This window comes from Mercenaria mercenaria, chromosome 8, assembly GCF_021730395.1.
Source record: "Mercenaria mercenaria strain notata chromosome 8, MADL_Memer_1, whole genome shotgun sequence".
Classification (NCBI taxonomy): domain Eukaryota; kingdom Metazoa; phylum Mollusca; class Bivalvia; order Venerida; family Veneridae; genus Mercenaria; species Mercenaria mercenaria.
The window spans coordinates 49,438,365-49,465,741 of record NC_069368.1 but is presented as its reverse complement, the minus strand read 5'-3'; the positions used below and the strand labels follow the sequence as shown (position 1 = coordinate 49,465,741).

The following is a 27,377-nucleotide window of genomic DNA, read 5'->3' as shown; positions in this document are numbered from 1 at the left end:
AATATCTAAAATTATTTTCCATTTAGTTTCCTTAAGTTGCGCAATATTACCGCTTCAGAACAAGTGCATGTATCCACATAAAAAGTTAATAACCTATACATATTGACGTTTCAGTTTCATATAAGTTGCGTGTCGTCAATTGTGACGTCAGTTTCATGGATGTCATCACGTTTTTAAGTTCTTTAACTAGGACATTTTCAGTTCCACTCTAGCTAAAGAACAAAATTTCTATGATCGTTGCTATAATGAATAATACACGTGTAGTAATTATAAAAAAAGATTTTTAGAATTGCATCGACTATACATTCATTCTCCCTAAAGTCGCGCTATGTTCAAGCTTAGTTGCGTCATGTGCTTCAAAAGAATCTTTTACATACTTTATAACAATTAGTGTGCACATATAATAGTATAACTCAACTCCGCGTCACCTCGTACATATTGCTTTCATTTTGAGAAAGATATCTTGGGGATACCATTAAATGAAAAAAAAAAAAAAAAAAAAAAAAAAAAAAAAAAACTCGGTCTACACACTTGGAACAAAATCTGATTTTCAGTCACAGACTTGCTGGTATGTTTTACTCGAACATAAGTAATGCGTTAAGTCACAAGACTTCGATGAGTGTCAGTAACGTTTGCCTGTGTCGCGCTTAGAGTTAGTAACATCATCGGTTAGAATGAGAAACATGATATTAAATAAATATTGCGTGTTTATGATAAAGCAGTTGCAGAAATATATTTCTAAGATTAATACTGGCATTGCCTTTAAGCGATCATTGACTGTCTGTAAGGATTGCTTTTAAAAAAGTGTAGTATATTGTTTTATTCTGGAAAATAGCAAAATGTTTTTTTTTTTCTTAATAACAGACGCCTGTTTTAAAAATCTAAAAGTTTTAATCAATCTATGCAATTACTTTTGGAATCTGAATTAATATTCATGTCAAGACACAAGTAAATATAATCAAAGTAATTAATATATATGAAAATTATATAAGCCGTGTCGTATTGAGCGATATCGTAACCAGAAGTCGTTGAGATGTGTCACAGGATATCGTTTAGACATGACTTGCGTTGGAACGTAGTTCACACGGAGTGGTCTGGTTCAAATATTTCTTTTTTTTCTATTTTTATTAATTACGAAAGTGTTCTTGCAAATAACTAGTTAACTGGAGATGTTTGTGTGAATCAAGTATGTGCATTTGTGCTTACAAATGTAAACGAATAGTGAAACTAGGTGCCTTCTCCCAACAAATTGCTATACGCAATAGAAAAATTATAATAGCATGATCGAAACTACTAGTATAGCACATTATTTGGATACATCTGCGTGAACTTATATCTATATCCCAGGAATAATTTGGGAGAAATCAAACATCAACTTCGAAAAAAAAAAAAAAAAAAAAAAAGAAACAGTAAATGCTAAAACAATTTTAAAAACAGTAAATGAATTAATTTACAAGTTAATTTCTACAAAAGTGATACAATATACAAGTATGTTCCATCTTTTTGTAATGATATGGATTGGATTGTGAGGTTAAAATACATTATGCCCTTGGAAGGATAAGCCTGGTTGTAAATATACAACAAATGGTAAATTTGTATTCTGTACTATTCACACCATTGAAAATCCATCAATGTTAAATGTGTTGTTAACGATCATACAAGAACTTATATTTTATGGTGGGTCTACCTTCTTGACCTTATATGAAATTTTAGTGTTCTATACGTTCAGACACATATAAATTGAGTTTATTTGTTATTTTGACATTATAAAAGTTGGGACATCCCTAAACCTAAATGTCATTGACTTTAAACTGTATTCGTTTTGCGCATGGTTGATTAATTTGAACTCTTCAACGACTTATGACAGTATTACACAGTATCTATAAAGCCATAATCAAAAAAGCGACTACAAAACACTGTTTTCAGGTGCGACATTAGTTAGAAGCATTGGTTGTTAAATAAACAAGTATTATATGTAAACAAAATCTTTACCAAACAAGGACGTTCTTGGCCAAGTAGTTAAAGGTCCCTGATTTCAAATTACTTGCCCAACGCCAATTCGGTTTAAGCCTCGCTTTGAACATAGAATTCTTTATATAAGGGACCATCTAGCTTGTTTACGGAAGGTCGTTGGGTTTACTCAGGTGCCTGTCCGCGGGAGGAGTAAATTTGAAAGTTTGTTTTATCAAACCCTCAATTACTTCCTATATGCCCGTTTCGGAAAAATGGGACGTATTATGTGATGGCGCGTGCGAGCGTGCGTCTGACCGTCTGTCCGTCATAATTTTAGGTGTATTTTGACATATCTGTACCTGGTGAGGATTTTTGCGGACTTAGATTTTTTAAAAGAATTTCTTCCTTTTGTTGTTCATGTCCTTTGGGCTTCAGCACTCAAGTTTGTTAAATTTTGCCCCTATCCTCCTCTAATATAACCCTTCGGGTGTATATTGACCCGCTTGATGGAGCTCTTGTTTACTCTTAAACAGTTTATTTACAATTATGGGTGTATTAATAAATTCACGCAGCTAAAGTTACTTGCTTACAATATTATTGTGTCAACAGTAAAAACCATCTTGCACTATATTCAGCTTGTTAAATTTGTATTTGAACACGTGAAAGAGAGCAAATTTGTGTTTGTTTTGGAATCCGTATTTTCAGCGAAGTAAGACTGAACACAGAGCACACTCATTAAAACGCTAATAATTATATCTTGTAGCACTTCTAAAACGATGAAATGAAATGATAATTGAAATAACATTCTACAATGTACATAGGTTATTCGTAGGGAGTTACAAATATGAGGTGCCAGTTTTAACTTTATTAATATGCCTTATTGAGGGTATACGTTTCATATCAAATTTTGTGTTGTGTAAACATAGCTATCCGCACTGAGCTCAATTATTTTTAGATAGAAAGCCAGTAATTAAATATAAAAAGTTACGATTATTCATTTTTAATTTTGACAATAAAACCACCAGACAGGGCCTTGGGAGGACTTATTAAGGTATTGTTAAATGTAAGTAATTACAAAAGTGCGCAGGTTCGTTATCGATGTCAAAGAGTTTTAAACAAACATACATTATTTTGTCTACCTTATCAGATGTTGAAAAAGGGGTTTATCAAGTTGACAGGCTTTAGTTTATTATTATTATTTGGTCAGTTATTTCCATTCAATCCATTCAAGTTGGAAAAGTCTCAATTTCTTGTATTATATTATTTGTCAGAAATGTTAGTAAACATTTAATTTGCATTGAAACATCCTGTCATTATACATAGACCCAAACTCTAGTTAAATCATGCCATCTCTATCATACCTTGGCCAGTTCGCTATTTTTACGACAATCAAAATCGTATTTTAATTTGTTATAGGGCCACCGAAGATTGTGATTGATCCAGTATCATTAGAAATCAGTGCAGGAGAAAATATGTCAGTACTGTGCTCAGGGGCTGGTAATCCATCACCACGCGTTTTTTGGAATATTACTGACGTTACTTCCGACGTAAGACTGACGTCATTGGAAAATGGTCGGGTACAGAAGCTTCAGATAATGAACGCAAGTACTGACGATAATGGGAATATATCATGCGTTGCTGAAAACGAAGCACTGTATAGAAAGAAAGTAGTTCAACTTCACATCAAGGGTACGTCAAAAATTTCCACTGTTTTATGTTTTATTTCTAAATGCAAAAATCACGCAACCTAGAATATCATTGAAAAAAAAAGCTGTTATGTACTGTTAGGTATTTCAAAGGCTGCCTGTGACGTCGTTGGTTTTGAATGCGTATACTGTATATGATCCATACTTATACTAAACCAGCTGAGTATGACTTTGTCTGAGTAGTGCAATCCCAAATAATGTTGTTGTTTTTTTTTGTTTCAGGAGCACCAATAATTAAAGCAATGTACAAAACAAAGGGTGTCTTCGAATGTATTAATTATGTGATTATCAGTTACCCTGAGCCGAGCATACAGTGGTTCCACGACGGCAAACTCCTCACTACAATAGGCGACCATTCGTCAATAGACCACCAACGACGCAAAGTTATAGAGAATAATACAAACGGTAACTCTTTGTTATTGTCAAATAAAACACCAATTATCTTGATGACGTCTCGATATGCCTCATATGTCAAATGAATTATTTTTATCAAACAGCAAAGGTATTTAACAAAAAAGAAGAAGGTATATTCCTACGAAAGACCCGTGGTGACATTTCAACTTCATTATTTCACGATTTCTGCTTCCTGATTTCACGATTTCAACTTCATGAATTCACGATTTCACGATTTCCACTTCATGAATTCACGATTTCACGAATTCACGATTTCACGAAAAAAAAATTCACGATTTCTTGATTTCACGATTTCATGATTTCACGATTTCTTGATTTCACGATTTCCACTTCATGAATTCACGATTTCACGATTTCTGCTTCCTGAATTCACGATTTCCACTTCTTGAATTCACGATTTCACGATTTCCACTTCATAAATTCACGATTTCACGAATTCACGATTTCACGAAAAAAACTTCACGATTTCTTGATTTCACGATTTCCATTTCATGAATTCACGATTTCACGAATTCACGATTTCACGAAAACAACTTCACGATTTCTTGATTTCACGATTTCCATTTCATGAATTCACGATTTCACGAATTCACGAAAACAACTTCACGATTTCTTGATTTCACGATTTCCATTTCACGAATTCACGATTTCACGAAAACAACTTCACGATTTCTTGATTTCACGATTTCCATTTCATGAATTCACGATTTCACGAATTCACGATTTCACGAAAACAACTTCACGATTTCTTGATTTCACGATTTCTACTTCATGAATTCACGATTTCCACTTCACGAATTAACAATTTCACGATTTCCACTTCACGAATTCACGATTTCACAATTTCCACTTCATGAATTCACGATTTCACGATTTCCACTTCACGAATTCACGATTTCCACTTCACGAATTCACGATTTCACGATTTCCACTTCACGAATTCACGATTTCCACTTCTTGATTTCACGATTTCAACTTCATGAATTCACGATTTCACGATTTCCACTTCACGAATTCACGATTTCCACTTCACGAATTCACGATTTCCACTTCATGAATTCACGATTTCCACTTCATGAATTCACGATTTCACGATTTCAACTTCGTGAATTCACGAATTCCACTTCACGAATTCACGATTTCACTATTTCCACTTCACGAATTCACGATTTCCACTTCACGAATTCACGATTTCACGATTTCACCATTGTGAAATCGTGAATTAATGAAGTTGAAATCGTGAATTCGTGAAGTGGAAATCGTGAATTCGTGAAGTGGAAATCATGAAATCGTGAATTCATGAAGTGGAAATCGTGAATTCAGGAAGCAAATGGTGAAATCGTGAATTAATGAAGTTGAAATCGTGAATTCGTGAAGTGGAAATCGTGAATTCGTGAAGTGGAAATCGTGAAATCGTGAATTCGTGAAGTGGAAATCGTGAATTCACGAAGATGAAATCGTGAAATCGTGAATTCATGAGGTGGAAATCGTGAAATCAAGAAATCATGAAATCGTGAAATCAAGAAATCGTGAAGTTTTTTCGTGAAATCGTGAATTCGTGAAATCGTGAATTCATGAAGTTGAAATCGTGAAATCGTGAATTCATGAAGTGGAAATCGTGAATTCAGGAAGCAGAAATCGTGAATTCGTGAATTCATGAAGTGGAAATCGTGAAATCAGGAAGCAGAAATCGTGAAATAAAGAAGTTGAAATGTCACCACGGGTCTTTCGTACTCCAGAGCCATCTTACATGCCATCCAACATGACCTTAAAAGTATGAATTGAAGATTTGAACGTCTGTCCATTATAATTTGACTGTAACATTTCAAAGTTGATCGATAAAAACACGCTGATGTAAGTTTTAATTCTTTCCTTCATTTAACAAGGTCGAAATTATTATTCATATCTATTATAAAGTTTACGTTTTGCAAAAACAAAGACGGAATGGCACATCACTAATACACTTAAATTGTTTCCTGTTCTGGTAGAGATTCTCTGTATTTGCTGCAAGAAATATGCAGCGGTGTTATAGAGTTTATTTTCTATGCGCATCGCCATGATCTCGTATAAACCGAAAACGTTTCCAGCCTTAAATTGCCAAAAGGAAATAATTTTTGACTGTCGTAATGGCATTGACTTCCTTTTCCATTGACAAAACATTCCAGGAAAGAGACAACGGAGTGCATCTATTTACATTCACAGCGACGTTTTATAGAAATGAGAAACTGTTTCTTAGCTTCTATTTATTCTAAAAAAAATCAAATCCATTCGTGTAAATAAGAATTCTGCACGTATGCCATTTTCGAAAATAACTGGCTTTAGAAATACTCTTCCTTAGAAAGATAAAACAGGGACAGTCATCTCCTGTAAGTTTCATTTTCAAAATGTTTGTGTTTAATCAGTAATCAGTTCCTATATTTTTAATTGCTTCTTTTAAATGTTCGTAACATTGTACTTCTACATATTAAATCACTTAACAACGTGATTCGAAAGTCGTATAAAATAAAGCAGAATTAGCCCGCTTAAATAATCATCGATTTGACGGCTGTTTAAAGAAGTAGCTAAACTAATTATTCCTAACAGTACGTTGTTTATTTAGACGTAAGAAGAAAGTTAATGAGTTATTCTAGGAGGAAAAAGATAACATAATTTAATCAATTTTAATTTGTTTTGAGCATCCATGAGTTTAAGATACTTAAAACTAAATAACTTTTCATGCTGTATCATAATTACATTCGCTAGGTATTACATAAGCGGACAAAGAGACGGAAACATTTCTCGCGCAATCTGGTCAGGATCCATGCTTTTCGCTTTCAAAGCCTATTTCAATTATAGAAACCGTTAGCGAACAGCATGGATCCTGACCAGATTGCGCGAGAAATGTTTCCGTCTCTTTGTCCGCTTATGTAATACCTAGCGAATGTAATTATGATACAGCATGAAAAGTTATTTAGTTTTAAGTATCTTAAAATCATGGATGCTCAAAACAAATTAAAATTGATTAAATTATGTTATGTCTGGATTCATGCTGGTCGCAAACCCACTATGTTGGCTCATTTAAGAATGATGCCAGGTATCTGTGCTTTCATGAGGAATTGGTTCAAGTTTTAATGTTTTCTTATTTGGCGAAAGCTCACCATTATGCGATAGTTCACCATTATGCAAAAGTTCACCGAATGTTCACCATTATGCGAAAGTTCACCATTATGCAAAAGTTCACCATTAGCGATTTTAAAGCTCTAAAACATGTTGAAAACCATTTTATAAAAAATTCTTTATAATAATTGCAAAGTGGTAATTAAGTCCAATTTTGATCAGATATGATTTCGACGAGTTTAATTTCAAAATCAGTTAATATTATTACTTGATTAAAATTCTTTTTCACTTAATGCGAATAATTCAAACCCATTATATGCAGTAAGTTAAAATAATATCATTTTTTCTAGATGGAACAATAGGTATGACTTTATGCTTGAAAACAAACAGATGAACTCCAGCTTTGTTAATTGTGTGACATGTCGCACGCATGTTCTTGTGCTTTATCCAGACCAGTTAATCAAACTACTTGTTTCTTGTGCTAACTGTATTTGTTTTGTAAATATCGCCATGTAGCGCCAACATCTACAAAGTATATCTGAAATATCTTAACCAAATTTCCGTGAGAAAAAGTATTAAATGTCTTTGTAAATAAAACATTTTTATTAAACTTTTCAGTCTAATTCCCCCGTTAAAATGCTTTAGGAAACAAATTACATTTTGATATAGCCAGGACTAAAACAGGAAATCGTTTCTTTTATTTTGTTGGGTTGAACGTATTAGGTCATATGGCGACTTTCCAGCTTTGATGGTGGAGAAAGACCCCAGGTGACCCTCCGTGCATTATTTCACCACGGGCGGGCACCTATGTAGAACCACCGACCTTCTATAAGCCAGCTGGATGGCTTCCTCATGTAAAGGGTAGCGACCTTAACCACTCGGAGGCACATAACAGGAAATGGATGATTTTGCAAAACTAATATCGGCCAAAATTCTTGTAAATAGGAAAGATAAATCCAAATTAAATAATAAAAGTGTTTTATTACACATAAAACAACTTTGATACATGAAATCAGGCAATTTTAAATTGTGGGAATGCTATTCACATTTATGTTTATGTGTGTATGTGTGTACCTGTTGTATGTGTGTGTTCATTGTTTTCTCGTTTAGGGCAAACTCATTATTTTAATGTGGCACCATGGGCTTTTCATGGAACTGCATTCGTGTATCATTGAAAGTCCATGTACGTATGAATGCATCTGTCCCCAAATTGTATTTGTACTTGTAAATGTTGAGTTCTGCTCAACCCAGGGCTAGAGGGCGTGGACGGTAGCTTGCATTTCAACTACCGTCCGTGAACAGGCCCAAACAACCGACCTTTCATTTATGACGTGTTGGGCGATCTGTGGCTTTCCACTTTTACTACTTTAGTAATCTAAGTTGAATAATACGATTTTCACGGGTAAATGTGATTACTTAAATGCAAACCATTTTAACTATTAGCATAACCATATTGTAACAACGCACTAGGGTAGAGGAAGTAACGCTTATATTGCAAACACCTTGTGTAATCACGGGACGATTAGAAACTATCCTTATTAGTCCCCTACTGGTTGAAAACCAGTTTCGGGGACTATAAGAATGCGCTTTCCAGTCCGTCGTTCAATTTCGTGTCCGGTCCATAACTCTATTATCCATGAAAGCATTTTAATATTTCTTGGTACAAATGTTCCCCATGATGAGACGACGTGTCATGCTCAAAACCCGGACCCCTAACTTAAAGGTCAAGGTTCAGTTGGGGGTCAAAGGTCAACAGGGTTATCTTTCTGTCCGGTCCATAACTCAGCCATCCATGAAGGGATTTTAATATTACTTAGCACAAATGTACCTCATAATAAGACGATGTGTCATGCACAACTTTCAGACCCCTAGCTCAAAGGTCAAGGTCATACTTTGCAGTCAAGTGTAAACATGGCATGAATAAGGTCTGTTTCGTGTCCGGTCCATAACTCTGTCATTCATCAAGGGATTTTAATATCACTTGACATAAATGTTCCCCATGATAAGACGACATACATGCAGAAATCCCGTACCCCTGGCTCAAAGGTTAAGGTCACAATTGGAGGTCAAAGGTCAACAGGGCTTTTTTCCTGTCCGGTCCATAACTCTGCCATCCATGAAGGTATTTTAATATTACTTGGCACAAATGTTCCCCATGATAAGACGACGTGTCATGTGCAAAACCCGGACCCCTAGTTCAAAGGTCAAGGTCACAATTTGAGGTCAAAGGTTTTTATTTTCCTGTCCAGTTCAGAACTCTGTCATCCATCAAGGGATTTCAATATTACCTGGCATAAATGTTCCCCATGATGAGATGACGTGTCATGCGCAACACCTAGAACCCTGGCTTAAAGGTCAAGGCCACACTTGAAGATCAAAGGTCAATGGGACATTTTTCCTGTCCGGTGTATAACTTTGTCACGCAAAACAGGATTTGAACATTACATGGCACAAATGTTCACCACTATGAGACGGAGTGTCATGCGCAAGAACCTGGTCCCTAGGTCGAAGGTCAAGGTCACACATAGAAGCCAAAGGTCAGATACAAGAATGACTTTGTCTGGAATATTTCTTCTTCATGCATGGAGGGATTTTGATGTAACTTGACATAAATATTGACTACCATGAGACGGATTGTTGTGTGAAAGAACCAGGTCCCTAGGTCTAAGATCAAGGTCACACTTAGAGGTAAAATGCCAAATTCAAGATTGACTTTTTCCGGAGCATTTCTTCTTCATGCTTGGAGGGATTTTGATGTAACTTGGTACAAAGGTTCACTACTATGAGGCATCCTTGTTTTTAGAATTATGTCCCCTTGTTCTTACTACAAATAGCTTATATGTAACTTATTTATTACAGGCCGTAGGGAAAAATCGAGACCAGTTTTCTGTGGTACAACATGCATGTTACATCCAATTTTAGGTGTATTTTGACATATCTCTATGTGGTATAGAGTTTTATGTGGACTTGTATATAGATTTGTTTTACTATAAATAACTTACCTTTTTGATAATTTTTTGGCCAAAAAATGCTATATGAAAACAACTATAGGTTTTTATATAATTATACAAGTTTTAATCCAAGTGTTTTGTTATTACATATTGTATATATAGTACAATATTGTTTATAAATTATTGACAGATATCGGTTCATTATGTTATACTGCAGTAGAGAAAATTAGGTGCCTTCCAGTAGGGGACTTTGTATTGCATGGCAATACTTCATTCACTTGTTATGTTAAGGACACCCTAAGGGGTCCTTTTACATTTTTGGACACTTTTTGTTTTTCATATAAATTCAACATACTTTTCTCAACTAGATACCAAACAAAATAATTTAAAAATTCAAAATCATAACATTTATTTGAGGAATTTCCACGATTAACACTGAATATATGACATATGTTTACAATAACACCCTTCTGAAAAGAACAGCCAGGCTATAAATTTAGTCACGGTATTATTGGACCATCAGCTTAGCATTTGTTTTCCTGAATCTCAGTAATTATAATGTGGTCATCCAAGGCTCTTGCTGTCTTGGTGGAGCGGGTTAATTATTTTGGAATCATTATTAATAATGTTCAAGTTGTGGACCTATAAATACATGGAATGGACGAATGAAGTAATCTGATTCGTTAGCAGATCAATAAGGGAAGATCACGCTTCGAAAAAGATCGGGCCTAAGGACTTAGTTCTCATTATACATTTTCTTCGTTCTCTCAGAATAGAAATTCACAACTTGGTGAAATGTTTGATGTGATTCAATTCCTTTATTTGTGCAGAAACAAAAGTTGGCAGGTCTGTGCCTCTGACGGGTGTTCCATAAAAGTGTATCGCAGTTTTTTAAGAAAAGAACCCATGTTTGAATTATATCTCTTTTAATTTATTGGGGAAGGAAACAGATAATAAATTATAATTATTTTGTCTGAAACACAATTTTTCTGGCAATATACGGTAAGTTTTGTTATAAACTTTGGAGGCCAATAGTACACACAATATTTATATTTTGGCTCATTGAAGTACTGATGAGATACTACGCTTTGCAATTGAGTTTGCATTTTCCGAATAAATCAAATCGATAAAACTGGGGGTGTATCTGTATGTTGACAAAAACAGCCGAGATGAATTCGATTGGTCCATTGAACGACCATGTTAATCTTGGCTCCGCTCTTTAGTTGGTGACAGTTTTTTTTCAATACTTGTTGAACTTTAATTGTTTGGAGGCCATTGAAGGTCAAAGTGATATCGAAGGTATTAAAATCTATTATCAATATCATGGGTCGCAGAGCTGTAGCGTATTCCAAATTATATTAAATGAATTTTTGTGATTTTCTTGGACTATCTGCACGAAGAAGTTCCGGAACTAAATAAGTTAGATTCCGTGAAACGTTGCACATTTCTAGACGATGAGAACACTTATGTTGACATCACGCCGAGGAATTTTCATCATTTTCTAAGAATAGAAATACAGGAACCGGTTCGGTAGGTTAAAGGTATAGGTCATGAAGTCAGGTCAAAGGTAAAATGACACTAATTGCGGCGACAAAACCGTTCTAATGTTGCAATCACTTTAATATACACACGTGGATTATTTATGTTTGGCGCTAGTCCAAATAATTCGACGTTCAGCTTGTTTTATATTTGTGACGGGCAGTCTAAACGTCAAAACTTTGAAGGAGCAAAATAATGGAAGATAAATCACAGTACATAGTCATGTAAAGTTATTGGTTTTATCGCTTGCGCATATTGGCGAGTACACACGGTAAACGTTAATAGTGTATAGAACATACATAGGTTTAAATCACCAGAAATTTCGTAGTTTTAGATATTATTTGATAATTTTTACATTAATCAATGAGGAATTGAATCCCCTTTCGATACATATAAGTCTTATTTGAATTAATGGCCAATTCGTGAAATAATCGGCATTTAAACCTATAGCATGTAAAGCGTCGGCAGCGATGAAAATTTCATGGGAAATTGCTTCAACTATTTTGGTCTTTCGAGTGTCTGACGCGAGTGAGGATATTGCACATATGAAAAGATTATTTCAATATTTCCTAGGATCGCGTCAAATTAGTTGGACTAAAACGTATCCATACTGATTTCACTGTATTCTTGTGAATTCCAAGACTATGACTTATATTCGCTAATGCAGTGCGAGGAAGTGTGCCGTTAATTTCACTTCCACCAAATTCTTATCATTATTATAATCTTATTCACAATTGTTTGACTAACGTCACTGCTGTACTTTTTAGCTCGCGGCATGATGACATAAGATGGCTCTATCACGTATTTTGGCGCGTTTCGTCACTTGGCTGTTTAACGGAAGGGCGGCGTCAGAATTTCAATCGAGATACATATAAATGAGACAGTAACTGAATATTGGCTTTTCGATGAGACATTATATCTGTAAAGGGCAAACTCAATTGCAAAGCTGTTTGAAGATAACAATAGACCTTTACATATTTTTTATCTTCAAAGTCATGATGCATAAGATGTTGTCACAAAAGTACCATATTATAGTTCAATCTGTCACCTTCCTTTTGGTATGCTACACAGTATGTTTACTCTTCAGAAATATAAAGAAAAGTCATGTTAAAGCAGGTCACCTCTCTATTCCTTATTGTGCCCTTAATATTAGACATTGAAACGTAAATTCAGCAGTTCAACATGCACGTGTTATACATGTAGTAAAGTATTATCTACAAACTTTAGGACAATAGAATAACTATTTAAAAACAAATATATTTGAGCCGTGCCATGAGAAAACCAACACAGTGGGTTTGCGACCAGCATGGATCCAGACCAGCCTGCGCATCCGCAATACTTTACTACATGTATAACACGTGCATGCGGACGCAAAGCCACTATGTTGGTTTTCCCATGGCACGGCTCATTTACAAATATATTTCAGTTGTAGCTCATGTAGTAAAATAAACATACCGACCCTTCTTCGTTTTATTCAAAGAAATAGTTCAAAAGACCATACGAAAAAGTATCTAGCTTATTATTTCAAATTTCTTTTATCTAGTATTTTATTTTTATCTTTCAGATACAAGAAGGAGGCTTATTAAAGGATACCTTTATTTCAAAATGGATAATTACATGCACAATGGTATTTACACACTTGTTGCCACAAATGAGTTTGGATCAACAAATGGAAGTATACGTTATAATAAATCAGTACCTCGTAAGTATAGATCAGAAGGATTTAAAATTACCAAGACAACACATTCTTGCTAGTTTCGACCAGTAAGTATGTAATATGAACGCTTTATTGTACCCCCCGACAACAAAGTTGTAAGAGGGGGGGGGGGGGGGGGGTATACTGGTTTCAGGTTGTCTGTCCGTCTGTCCGTAGACGCAACTTTGTGCGCACCATCTCTCCTCATCCCCTTGACACAATTTGATGAAACTTCACACAAGTGATCAGTACCAACAGTAGTTGGGCATGGGTCATGTTAGGTTCGTTTAGAAAAAAAATTTGCAGAGTTATGGGACTTTGTTTTTTTGTTACTATACTATATACATAGACACAATCTTGTGCACACCATCTCTCCTCATCCCCTTGACACAATTTAATGAAACTTCACACAAGTGATCAGTACCAACAGTAGTTGTGCATGGGGCATGTTAGGTTCTTTTAGAAAAAAAAATTGCAGAGTTATGGGACTTTGTTTTTTTGTTACTATACTATATACATAGATACAATCTTGTGCGCACCATCTCTCCTCATCCCCTTGACACAGTTTAATGAAACTTCACACAAGTGATCAGTAACAACAGTAGTTGTGCATGGGGCATGTTAGGTTCTTTCAGAAAAAAAATTTGCAGAGTTATGGGACTTTGTTTTTTTGTTACTATACTATATACATAGACACAATCTTGTGTGCACCATCTCTCCTCATCCCCTTGACACAATTTAATGAAACTTCACACAAGTGATCAGTAACAACAGTAGTTGTGCATGGGGCATGTTAGGTTCTTTCAGCGACAAAAATTGCAGAGTTATGGGACTTTGTTTCTTGTTAACATACTATGTACATACAGTCTGCATATGCAATCTTGTGCGTGCCTAATCTACCAAACCCTTACACACAATTTAATGAAACTTCACACAAGTGATCAGTACCAACTCTAGTTGTGCATGGTGCATGTTACATTCTTTTAGATAAATATTCTGCATAGTTACGGGACTTTGTTTTTTGTTACTATACTGTATACATACAGTCTATATACATACAGTCCACATAATTATGCAATCTTGTGTGCGTCAAATTGCAATGTACTGTGTCAGTGCATGCGGGGGTACATTCATCACCTTTAGTGATAGCTCTAGTTTAAGAAATAAAATTATTTTTTTCGGTGTTCATGCGAAATGAACGACAGAATAGGATCGGCAAATCCATGTGTCTCGTCAGATTCATGTTTAATTTGCCGATCCTATTCTGTCGTTCATTTCGCGTGAACACCGAAAAAAATAGTTTCATTTCCTATATTTACATTATATTTCCTTTCCTTTTGTAAACAAGATAATATTATAAACTGCACTTATTTTGTGGCATTTAACATTAAAATCAGCTTCCCGGCCATACTGTTCACCAGACGGAACAACTACGACGACATCTAAGGAACGTTCTAACTGACTATACGCGGACACCCTCCAGACAGCGGTCGTTTATCACTAAGCAGCGACGACGTTACCTACGCGCATTCCCCTTTGCTGTAAATAGGAAATGAACGTCATAATGTTCAATGGCAAAGAATAGGGCGAATGTAAATATTAGGGCTTGTCAAACATTGCTCAACTGCATACTAGTGTTTCCAGTTCAACATTTAAAGTGTTGCTATTTCGAATGGTAATAATTTTGTTCTCTGAATCATACTTATCTCACTATCCCTGTTCTCTGTTATAAATTCATATTGTTAAGTATAAGTTTACGTTGATAAGATATATCAGTATTGTGCAAACAGTTCTATTTATGGAAAACAGGAAAGTTAACAAGAAAGAGGAAATCACACTCATTGTCATATTTATGGGATCGTAGAATTGTGCATGACACGTTTTATTACAGAATTTTCCGAATGACGTCATTATATTTCCAAATATTTGTTTTCTATTTGAACAATATGAATGTGAACTCGGTGTATAGAGATTTATTTTGAGTGTGTTTTTTGTTTCTAACAATGAAAGCAAATGCTGCAAATTTTGTGGCAATTTGCAAGTTTAAAAATTATTGATTATGGCTGTAAAACAAGGAAATTAACTAAAGTAATATTGACAATATGAAAGTTAGATATATTATAAAAATTTTAATATTTAATGGCATTAAAGAAGAAAATCAGGTATACAATACTGTGACTTCTGGTCTACAATACTAGATTATAGTATCTTTGTTGACTACATGTGTATATATATATTCGTGCTCTTTATTGATTCAAGCCCCATGTGGTTCTGGGACGATCTGTTTATGAAAAGAATTGGAACCGCTACCTTACCCTTGCATGATCATAAGAGGCGACTAATAGGGTCTTAACACTTGGTTTTGCAGTAACTCTGTTATTCCAACAGGTATGCAAATTTTGATTCCATATCTCATGTTTTTTTTTCGATGTAAATGAGATGTGGAACCAAAATTTATAGTCCTGTTTGGCGCCATATAACCTATACTGTGTTGGTGCGCCGTAAAACCCAAATAAATAAAAAAAAAATCATTGATTCAAGAAGAAGCACCTTTTTCGCCAGTAAGAGGTGTTTTATGTATATTTCTTCTCGATAATCTTTCTCTTTTTTAATTTTTAGAGTTTTATAAAGTCTAAAATGACCAAATTTGAAATCATTTCTGTTATAAGTTTAATGTAATAAAAGTCAAATCATGTAAAATTGTGATTTTTAATCTTCCGTTGACAGAAGTTTTTGGCGGGGGCGGGCATTCCAAGGGAAATTTTGTATTAAAACCATCTGAGAGTTTTGTCAACGAGATCAGACAAGAAGAGAAAAAAGAGGACAAGCGCGTTCAGGTAACCCTTTTAGCAAGTGAAAAATCTATACGATCGATTTTTTATACATTTTCGAAGTGGATAGCTTATGTGTCTTTTCTTCTGTCTGTCTTATGGCAATTTGTATAAGTCCGGCTATTTTCTTGTCAAAATTATGTCTCTTTTTAGATATAATGAAACCGAGCCTGTTCATTCTTTTCTTGTTGAGCGGTCTGTGCGGGTTCCACGTTTGGTTTTTCATATAAGGAAGTTTCTAAGAAACTACCTAAAATGTATATGAAGATCTTTTGACAGCGAAGAACGCAACCTAGCAGCATAATAACAGATTCGGGTTGACTTAGTCTGTTCATGTAAGGGTATTCTTTCAAACTCGTCACAAATCTTGAGAACTATGACTTGATTTCAAAAAGCAGGTTTCATAAATCTATTTTGGCAAAATTATGCCCCATTTTAACATAGAATGTTATAAATGTTTCGCATGTAGGTAGGTAGTTTCCAAAAACTGCTTGACCAAATGTTTTCAAATTCTACACACATTTTTGGGCATCATGAAAGGGCCCCACATATCGCTTTAAAAACAGATGTGTCCCAATGTGTCCCTTTTTCATCTAGAATTCGCATGTAATAAGGTTTCTCAGGAACTGTTGCACTTGATTCTTTCAAACTCTTCATAAGTCTGCGGCATCTTGAAATGACCATTCCAAACTAGGATCAGTATCTGACCAACAGTTTACAAACTTGCTTACAAACAAGTCCAATAGCACATTATTGAAAGTGTTGTGTGCGTTTTGTGTTACAAGTATTATGTGCTAAATTAAAATGAACCCAGTATGAACTTTTATAACGACTAAAAGTTTGGCAGTATTTTCAGAAACGGCTATTAGTAAATGACATTAAGTTGCGAATGCAGATGTATATTCACAATTATTTTCAAATTATAACTTTAGTCAGGTTAGACATGATTAATGCTGATTTTCTACATTTAAGCTGGAACTAGTATCTACTGAAATCAAAAGTTTCTGTTAGAGTACAGTATATATTCAATATAATCAATCCTTTCATTTCCATAGATCTATATCATCGTTGGTGTTGGTCTCGTTCTCTTCGCCTCTACTATGGTGATTTCGAGTCTTTGCTATATAAGATTTAAGAAACGTGATCCAACACGGTTTGCAAGAGACGTGTGTCCACATTCACCTCACAGCCACGAGACCATACCTCTAAAATCGTATCAAATAATGGAAAACATGAACTACAGCAGTAAACCGGACTTTCTACATTTAGGTAATGATATACGCAGACAATCGCAAATAATAAAATACCTTTACGTATAGCATATAGACCGGCTGTTGAGCTGCCAGCTAGTTAAATAATGGTTACTGATTGCCTTCCGGGCTGGTGCCCAGCATTGAAAAACAGGAATCGGGAAGTAATGCTGTTCAGTGTTTGTAGGTGTCTCATAAGCCAACTTGTGGCCTACAATACTAGATTATAGTATTTATAGCGAAAATGCAGGGAAACATTGTCTTGTCATAGACCAATATAGTCGGTTTTATTGTCCAGAACAATAACTGTTTTAGCCTGTTATATCTCTGATAATTATATTGTTTTAACAATTATAGGTGTAAAATAACAGAAACTTTGTTTTCGAATATTAAAGGTTTGCTACAATAATTACATTTTGTTCACTTGATTATTTCAGATAGACATGTTTCAAAATTTATGCATGAAGGAAGTCTGTATTATAGACCCCATCGATAACTTTTAAATTACCAGTTATAATGTGACCGCTGGTTGATAACAATATTCAGATTCTTTACAATAACAATTGACTGGAGTATTAGTATGAGACAAGTTTATTGTTTGTTATAGCTAGTCTAGTTAATTGCATTTGTTATAGGTCATAGATGATTCTTCCAAGTTTGTATAATGTTTTGGAATACAATCAAATAAAAAAATTCTTCACATTAGTACGTAAATCTACAAACACTGTTCCTTTACATAGGACAGATAATTTGACAAAGTTGCGTTATGAATCTTATCAGAATCGGTATGTAAGTAAGATGTATTTGTTAAGTTAAGTATGAGCATGTTGTACGTATTAGATGTGAGATTTTAATTTGTTTTGACCGGTTTTAGTAAGATATGTCTACAAATTTCTTGTATTCCAGCGATTAAGCATATCCGTCCGGAGTTCGTGAGCTGTATCGAACCACTTGGCGAGGGGGCCTTTGGGAGGGTGTATCTTGGCAGGTGTGAAAACATGCCAAATGAAGGTGAAAATGTGATGGTTGCAATAAAAATGCTCAAGAATGATATGACTGAAGACTCAGTGAAAGACTTTGAGAGAGAATGTGAGGTGCTGACTAATATGAACCATAAGAATATTGTGACATTCTATGGGGTGTGTATTCATGAGGATACGTGTATGATGATATTTGAATATATGCAGAATGGTGATTTAAACAATTTTCTCAGGTAAGTGCAGTACGATCTATTTGTTTTACACAATAACTAAACAGAACTTAGGGATGTCTAGTTAATTTCACTTTTTCATATTTCTTAAATATTTCATACTATTTCATATCATCAAATCATATGTTAATTGTTAGTATTTGAGAGGTAGCAATTTCCAAAGTTTACTTGAACTCCTCGTTTTTGTAAATTTTGATATATTCTAGTAACTGTCTGCAAAACTGCGTCAGAATCATATAATCGAGTTACTCGATACAAGTAAGACTTTGAACTTCGGTTCGTATTATCTCAGTAATGATTGACATTAATTGATCTCATCGATATTTTGAAGAAGTTTATTTGGATACTTTAGTCATAGGTCAGTTTCTCTCTTACTCGAGAAATGTTCTTAAATCAGTGCCATTTAAATATATATAAGAACATGATCTATGCATGGCCTGTTTACTGACTTCAAATCACTTACCCCTCATCGATGTGGGTTCGAGCCTCACTCGGGCCGTTGAACTCTTCATGTGAGGAAGCCATCCAGCTGGCTTACGGAAGGTCGGTGATTCTACCCAGGTGTCCGCTCGTGATGAAATAATGCACGGAGGGGCACCTTGGGTCTTCCTCCACCATTAATGCTGGAAAGTCGCCATATGACCTATCATGTGTCGGTGCGACGTTAAATCCAACACAAACATGACCTGTTTACTGTTTATTATAACAGAATCAATAAATTACGAATGCACATGTGGCTTCATTATGGTATTGTAAAAGAGGACATGTAACACAGTCATAAAATTATCATATAGCGTACCGAAGATAGTAACACTAACTTGTATCTTACACACCTCTTTATAAGCACACAATGTATTTATTTTACATTGTTTTCCAGAAAGCACGGCCCTGATGGTTCTATATTTGGTAACTTCCGTCCAAATTCAATGCTGAACGAGGCAGAATTACTTCAGATCGGTAAGATTTCATGTTTGTCAAAAATTTAAATCCATTAAGGAAATCTGTCTTTAGAATTTCCAAGATAACGATATGTTATCAATATGTTTTGTTTTTATCATGAAGGCTTATGATGTATTATCTTTTGGTGCTTTGATACCATAAATTCAGTCGGTATGTCGGTATCACAAAATTCCGCTTAATCTGATGCTAGTGGGGAGCTGGGTGTGTGGGGTGCCGGCGCAGACTAGAGTTTGCATGTTGCACATTTCATCACCTGTCATGGAGAAACTCTTTCAAATCCTTGACCTCGTGCTAGGTTTCAGAAGGACCCGCTTGTAGATTTTAATTTTATATTTGAGTACCTTTTTAAAGTTCAACGTTAAAAATTAATTGTTTGCGTAAATATTTTCGTACTGACGAGAAAGAAGTCGTTTCAGATGAGGTTTTCTCGGTGCTCCGAGGGATCTACTTTTCAGATTTAATTTCGAATATGTTCTTTGACTTCTTTGTTCTTATTAGATTTTGATTACCATACTTACGTTTTACTAACATGAAAAGTTGTTTAGGCTGTGTCTGTAAGTTCTCATTTCTGTTTTATCAAACTGACATACAAAGATAATGCTGGATATTAATAGTCCTTATTTTCGTTTTCCTTGTCGTCAAAGAAGCCTTCACAAATTTATCTTTGAAGTGGCTTTGTTACAGACTTCAAACCTGGTGCTGCTTTATAAGACACATACGTAGAGAAACTTCCCTTAGTCTGAAATTACCTGTCTTTACATATGTAATGAATATTTCCTTGTAAGAAGACTAATTAGAAGAAGAGTGATTATAACTCCTAACGTCTGAAACGTGTTCTTTACCTCCGTCCATCAGTATAATGATAGATGATATTCGGAATATGATGAAGTGTCTCGTTATGAAGCTATAATCAATATTCTCCTCGTTGGAACACCTGCCACTTGTAGCAATCATTCTGTCGCTCATTTGTCTCAGAAAATAAGAAGCTTATGCCAAAAAATATAGCCTTGACAACGCTTAATATTAAATGAATATATATAAAGAAAGTGCTTACATCTACTTCATTTAGTCTATGATATTATACAAGCAGCTGATATGTCATAGCGTCTAGATATCATTCCATAAATCTATCTTAATTTTAATGTAAAAACAAATATGTTATTGGAAAAAGCTAGTACAGAGTAATTGTATGTGCCGTGTTTAACTTGCAATACCCAAATTCTCGTAATTTAGTAGTATTTACTCTTTGCTAGAGATCTTTGTGATTAAGTTTATTCCATACAATACCATAAATAATATTTGAATTTTGTACAGAAAAAAACATTATACCTGGATGGATTCTAATGTTATACCTTTATAAATTCTGCCAAAACTATGGCTTGTATTTCACAAGTAAATACGATCAGGCAGAAAAAAAAATCCATATTGTACCTTTTGTATTGTTTGTTGCAGAACCACTAAATAAATATGCATAACCCGACACAGTTCTATAAATAGCACATACAGCAAACTTCACTCAGTTCTATTTTATCATCGGTACAGTAAATATTGAATTCAATAACAAACCAAACAAAACGTTGGAGGTATATAATAAAAGGGTCATTATAACAGTAGCCAGGGCTAGGATTTTGTATTCGGCTCCCGTGGATTTTGCCAGATCGGACCAAACTCGGCGCGCCTCATGTAATCCGACCTGGCAATATCCACGAAAGCCGAACACAGCATCCCATTTTCATTACGTAACCCTCTACCTCATTCCTTCAGAATAGTCTGAAGTACTTTCTCGTCTTCTCAAACAGCTTTTTCTATCAAACAAATGTTCTCTAGGTAATCTCTAACAAACTCCTTCACACTGCAGCTCACATAACAACGTCAGCACTAAACTTCTTTCTTCTGTCAGCATATTGTATTTCTTGAAATTGTTTGTTAGTATCATATTATCCCATGTTAATATTACTCTGAATATTACCCCACTCGCACCTCCCTTCATAAAAATTAGTAGTTTTATTACTCATAGTACCTTATGTCATCAGCTCCAACCCCCACCCCTTCCCCACACACAGACATTACCCATCTGTACTTAGTGGAGATTTCTGGACAGTGGCCTTATTTCAAAATTATTTTGCAAATATCTTGCTTGTATGACTCTGTCAAATCAGTGAGCGATCTAGGCAAGCATGGCCGTCTTATTTATAAAACTTATGACCTGTATCGACAGACAATGTGGACCGTTTTTGTTGGGCAGATTAGCCATGACTTAAATACTTCGTGGAATTGTCTTGTTCAATTTCGTTTAGGAGATCGAGGCATGAATGCAAAGATGGGATGTAAATCGTTTGTGACTTTTCAATTGTTTACCCTCACGCTTCAAATAAAAAATCTTTTATTAGATTAAAGCGGAACTTGATATACATGGCGACTTCAACATTACTGTTTGTTGCGGGAAAATGATATTTTCATTTCATATTTAGTTAAAAGAAAAAAGAATAAAAATTGGTAAGACTAAGCTGGAACCCTGTAGTTGTATATGTATGGATATGTGCATTAATGTACGCACATAAAATAACAAAAAACATATGGACAACAAGGATGGAACAAACAAGTGAACAGATACATTAATTGCGTATAATGCCTTACAATACACTACTTTGAAGGTTAACTAGTTAATTGTGCACAAACCCACACCATAATTTCCGCTATGTAAGAGCGAAATAAAAGTAATCCACAACATCTCAGCATCTCATACACAGTTTTAACTAAAGGCATGCTATTTAAAACACAAAAATGATCCTAAAGATATGATGTTCGGAAATTATGTTACAATTGTTGAAATACTTTCAGGTCTGCAAGTCGCTGAGGGAATGTCTTATTTGGCATCCCACCATTTTGTGCATCGTGATTTAGCCACGAGGAATTGTTTAGTTGGCGAATCTTTGATTGTCAAAATTGGAGACTTCGGCATGTCTCGAGATATATATAGTACAGACTATTACAAGGTATAAATATGGTTTTAACAGTTAGTTATTGCTTTTGTGCCTTTTGATACGGAATTCAGCTCGCTTCTTTTGTGTACTAAGTAGACTGCCCTGTATATACAAGAAAAGAAAAGGATTTCTCAAAAATGAAAACTTTTTTACGACATTGAGGCTAGATGTCTCTGTAATACATTAGTCAGATTTCTTAATGGTTCTTTAATGCGATAGTTACTAGTACTTTTTACACATACAAATGTATTTTAAAGTTTGTTTTCATATAACAAATGTATATTGCTTTTGGCTGCAGGTGGGGGGAAGCGTAATGCTTCCGGTAAGATGGTTGCCTCCAGAGTCGTTACTTTATCGGACATTTACTATAGAGTCAGACATTTGGAGTTTTGGGGTTGTTTTATGGGAAATATTTTCATACGGGAAACAGCCTTGGTTTCATCTGTCGAATCATGAAGTGAGTAAATTATTTGTGATTTCTTATATCAAAATGTTTTGATAGTCAATAATAGAAACATCTATTGTGTCATGTATTGGAAATGGGAATAACACAAGAGGTGTCTTAATGAGTCATATGTCAGAACAGCAGAAAATACATTAAAATTGATGATGATATTGTATATACTGATTTATGTGTATGTAAATAAACTATTACCGGTACATCATTATAACGCTTGAAAGTGTGACAATGAGCATACCTGGTAATTTTATGTTTATTCGTTATAACAGTATATAAGGTAAAATTATACGAGGGTGATTCAATGAATTCTGTCATTAATGGTCTTCCATAGAAACTTGTGAAATAACAATTTAACCAGTAACAACTGACCAAGTTACCCATTGGTGAATTATACAAACTCATACACAGTGGCTATATTGTATAACGAAACGGTTATGTTGTATAACGAAACGTGAAAGAACAGCAGAAAATACATTCAAGGCGTACTTTTAAGTGTATATGGCCATATTTTATTTCTATAACGAAAAGAAATCAAGGCGTACATTAAAACCTGGGTTTCTTTGCACGTATTTTCAAAAGGGATATTTCTTAGTTTTATTGCATCCATGGTAAATCTGTAGTGACGTTACGGGTGAAAAATTCAAGGGAGTCATAATAGTATTTAAGGCAGTAGCCGTCCAGGCAGCAAGAAAGAAAATAATTGCCCCTGTTAAAGGTATGTTAGAAGAAGCTGGTCGATATACTATTTTCCAAATAGCCCATAATATAGGCATTTCAGAAGGGACTGTCTATCACTTTGAATGAACGTTTGAAGATAAAGAGAGTTCGTGCTAGACGGACCTCCCAATTGTTATGTCCACAGTCATCAAAAGTCAAAGCGTTAAGACTGCGCCAAAATATGATGAAAAAACATAAAAATCATTATCCCGAAAAAAAAACCAACAATTTTCGCCTGAGAAGAATTCCAGTGAATTGAATTCCGAACTTATTTAAACTTTCAAGTAACGTCAAAAGTATTCAGAACAAAGCAAACGTGTATAGAAAAAAGAAGCGTTGTTATTTTAGTTTTTGTGTAAACAGATTTTGAAATTCAGCAGCAGAGAATCAGTAATTCAGTGTACTTTATTCAAAATAATGTACATATGTGAGTACAACATTAAATGCTGCACAAAGTTAATACCATAATTCTATACTGATCAGTATTTCGTTGGAAAAATAGTGTAGAATGTGTATTTATTTACACAAATATTTCATACACTCAGTTCCTAAAGAAAGTGTGCACTTGGTTTTCTGTTATTTTTTCTCGGTTATTTTCATGAAAACTTATAATGTTTGGTACCAAAATTTAAATCAGTTCGTAAACAGATTAGTGTGCATTTTAGATTTTGAGTTATACCTGAGAGTTAGTGTATGAAAAAATGAAACAAAAACGTCGGGGAATTTTTTGAAATATAAAAAGTGCACACTTTCTTTTGGAACTGAGTATATGGGCAGTCAATGTTATTCAGGAGCTACAAAGTAGCTGAGACAGAACCCAGGACCCTTCTATTGACAAAGCATTTACTTCGTCTTTAGTTGGAGAAATAGGATAAACTTACATGGTCTAAGATTGGTCAAAAAGATGGGTAGTAAGACTCCGAAAATGTATTTCTGTGCATGTACTCGTAGAAAACTTTGAACGCATGATCCGAATTTTGTATTGATCTGATTTGTAAGTTAGGCATACAAAGCTCAATTGAGCCGCGCCACAAGAAAACCAACATAGTGGGTTTGCGACCAGCATTGATCCAGACAAGCCTGCAGATCCATGCTGTTCGCTAACGGTTTCTCTAATTGCAATAGGCTTTGAAAGCGAACACACGATCGACAACTGCGATCCTTCCAGAACCAGCGACTGCAGCCGATGCTTTACCAGAAAATCGTTTTTTAGTTAACGTCCACGCCCTCTAGCCCCGCGTTGAGCAGAACTCAACATTTACACATGCTAAAAGTACAAAAAAAAACAATTTAGAGACATCGCAGATGTGTTCATACGGCGGTGCACATGGAACCTTCAATGATACACTGGCGTGTAATTCCATGAAAAGCGGTGTATGGTCCTCAGGTAAAATAATGGGCTTGCCCTAAACGAGAAAACATGGGCAGAACTAAACAAACTGGAATATGAAAGGGTATCTGAGATCCACGAAAGAGAAAAAATAAAGGCTTAATCCATTACATTAAGGGTTCATTTTTCAACTACAATTTGGAATGTTTTACTACATACTGTGTGTAGATGGATATGAGTAAGGTGTTCGCAATTTCATTTCTAGAGTGATTTTTACCAAAAATGTAATATATATTAATTTGAGACTATTGATTACACGAAATTTAGAAGTATATTCGATTACGAACATTACCTGGATAAAATTGGAAATGATTCACTTCGTATTAAATTCTCGCTTAAGGTTAAACTCACATAGTTTAGAAATTGAAATGGGTACATTTAAGGGGATAGATAGATAGATAGATAGATAGATAGATAGACAGATTTCAACATAAAATGTCTAATTACATGGCAAGTATGACATCAATAATACAACAAACAATAAACAATGTATGAATTAATATAGCCATGTCAATCCACATTATATGTCAAGGATAACACAAAAAGAGTTTGAAAAAAAATTATTTCCATTTTGGTCCTTGAGATGTAGTGTTGAATGACATAGGAAGAATCAACGAATGAGAATTATTCCGAGTTGCCGTGAAACATTAAAATGACTAGACTATACTAAAATGTAAAACTGAAACATTTAAATGACTAGACTATCTATCTGAACAAATAATAACACATGTTGAAAAGTTAAATAGAATTTAAAAAATTACCTTGACCCTGGATTTAAAAGAAGAGGTAGTTCTAGAATCCCTGATTTATTGAGGCAAACTGTTCTGATAGAACTGATTGATTATGTAAAATACGTAATGCAAATGTCACAGAAACTGAACATCATTTTTTTATTATGCTGTACTAAATATTCGCAAATCAGAAGAAACTGCTTGAATCATATATCATGGCCTACGATTAATAAATTTAATACCCAAAATGTCGTCTACAAATAAAAACAGATAAAATCTGACACGGTTTATTAAGGAAGTTTTTGAAGTTCGTAGAAATACTCAAGAAGTTATGACTTTTTCATAAACTGAACTATTTATGTATATATTCTATGTGTAATATATTGCTGTGCTTACTGTCTTTGCCATACTTCTTGCTTATTATTTGTAATTGGCCAAAGGCAAATTGTTTTTGCTGATTATGCAAATAAACCTTAAACTTGATAAAAGTTAAATGTAATCAAGTTAATCGGCATAAATTGGTTAAATTTAATTGTTAAAATTTATAAATTAAATTGTAGGTTATACAGTATATAATTGACGGTCATCTGTTAGACTGTCCACCAAAATGTCCCGAAGAAGTTGGAAAGATCATGATGAGCTGCTGGAAACGAGAGCCACAGGAGCGAATGTCTATGTCTGTAATTCAGAAACATCTACAAAGACTTTCTGCACAGAGGGATGACTACACAGCCGGACGCTCACCAGTGTTCGACTGTCAACCAAAGTAGATAATCAGCCCTATGTTGACCACCACAGTATTAATGTGTAAAGACCTCGCTACTACTAAACCAATGTATAACATTAATCATATTGTATAGAAAATAAGACGTTTATAATTTCTCAGAAATGCAAAATTTTGATACGCATGTTGACCTATTCCATCTTGTTGAAAGTCGCTTAATTCTAAATATTATAACGGAGAAATACCATCAAGCCCTTTCTATAGTATTGAGAAAATGTCGGTTTTGTAAATGAACTAACAGATAATAGCACTAGCATTTTTGTCAGACCAACAAGCAATGTATGTGTAAACGGACTATAGATACTGTTATGTACAACACATGATTAGCTTCTGTATGTATATATGTATATGGTATACAAGTTGGAAATGCAAGGGCAGCAAGTGGCCTACCCACTTAGGATTACATTTCATAGTGAATAATTCTTTTTTCTACAACGATGCAATTAAAAGAAAACTTTCAGCGTACAATAACTTTCATTTGTATAATCAAGAAAACGATATAGAGTAATCTGTTGGAAATTGCTACTTGTTTTAAAATGCCAGTATGATTAAACTTACCTATCCGTTTAAGTAATAAGATGTTTTACTACACTGCGCACCATGAAATACGAAGTGTTTGTCCGGGTATCGAAAAAAATACTCAAATAAACCCTGATTTTGCAACCAGATCTTGATATTTGTTCATAGGATCAATTCCCATTTTGA

The 27,377-nt window shown here is 34.6% G+C and overlaps 1 protein-coding gene across 1 annotated transcript in view; it reads left to right on the top strand.

Moving 5' to 3' along the window:
* LOC123565360 (BDNF/NT-3 growth factors receptor-like) overlaps nucleotides 1-27,052 on the top strand; it is a 62,339-nt gene extending 35,287 nt beyond the window's left edge. Inside the window, exons 3-12 of the mRNA XM_053549143.1 lie at nucleotides 3,370-3,642; nucleotides 3,882-4,064; nucleotides 13,224-13,361; nucleotides 16,083-16,192; nucleotides 17,242-17,455; nucleotides 18,343-18,649; nucleotides 19,524-19,603; nucleotides 22,448-22,602; nucleotides 22,889-23,047; nucleotides 26,449-27,052. Of these exons, the coding sequence (XP_053405118.1) occupies nucleotides 3,370-3,642; nucleotides 3,882-4,064; nucleotides 13,224-13,361; nucleotides 16,083-16,192; nucleotides 17,242-17,455; nucleotides 18,343-18,649; nucleotides 19,524-19,603; nucleotides 22,448-22,602; nucleotides 22,889-23,047; nucleotides 26,449-26,658 (1,829 nt within the window). The 3' untranslated portion in view covers nucleotides 26,659-27,052. The remainder of the gene's footprint in view (nucleotides 1-3,369; nucleotides 3,643-3,881; nucleotides 4,065-13,223; nucleotides 13,362-16,082; nucleotides 16,193-17,241; nucleotides 17,456-18,342; nucleotides 18,650-19,523; nucleotides 19,604-22,447; nucleotides 22,603-22,888; nucleotides 23,048-26,448) is intronic.
* Nucleotides 27,053-27,377: the final 325 nt, after the last annotated feature.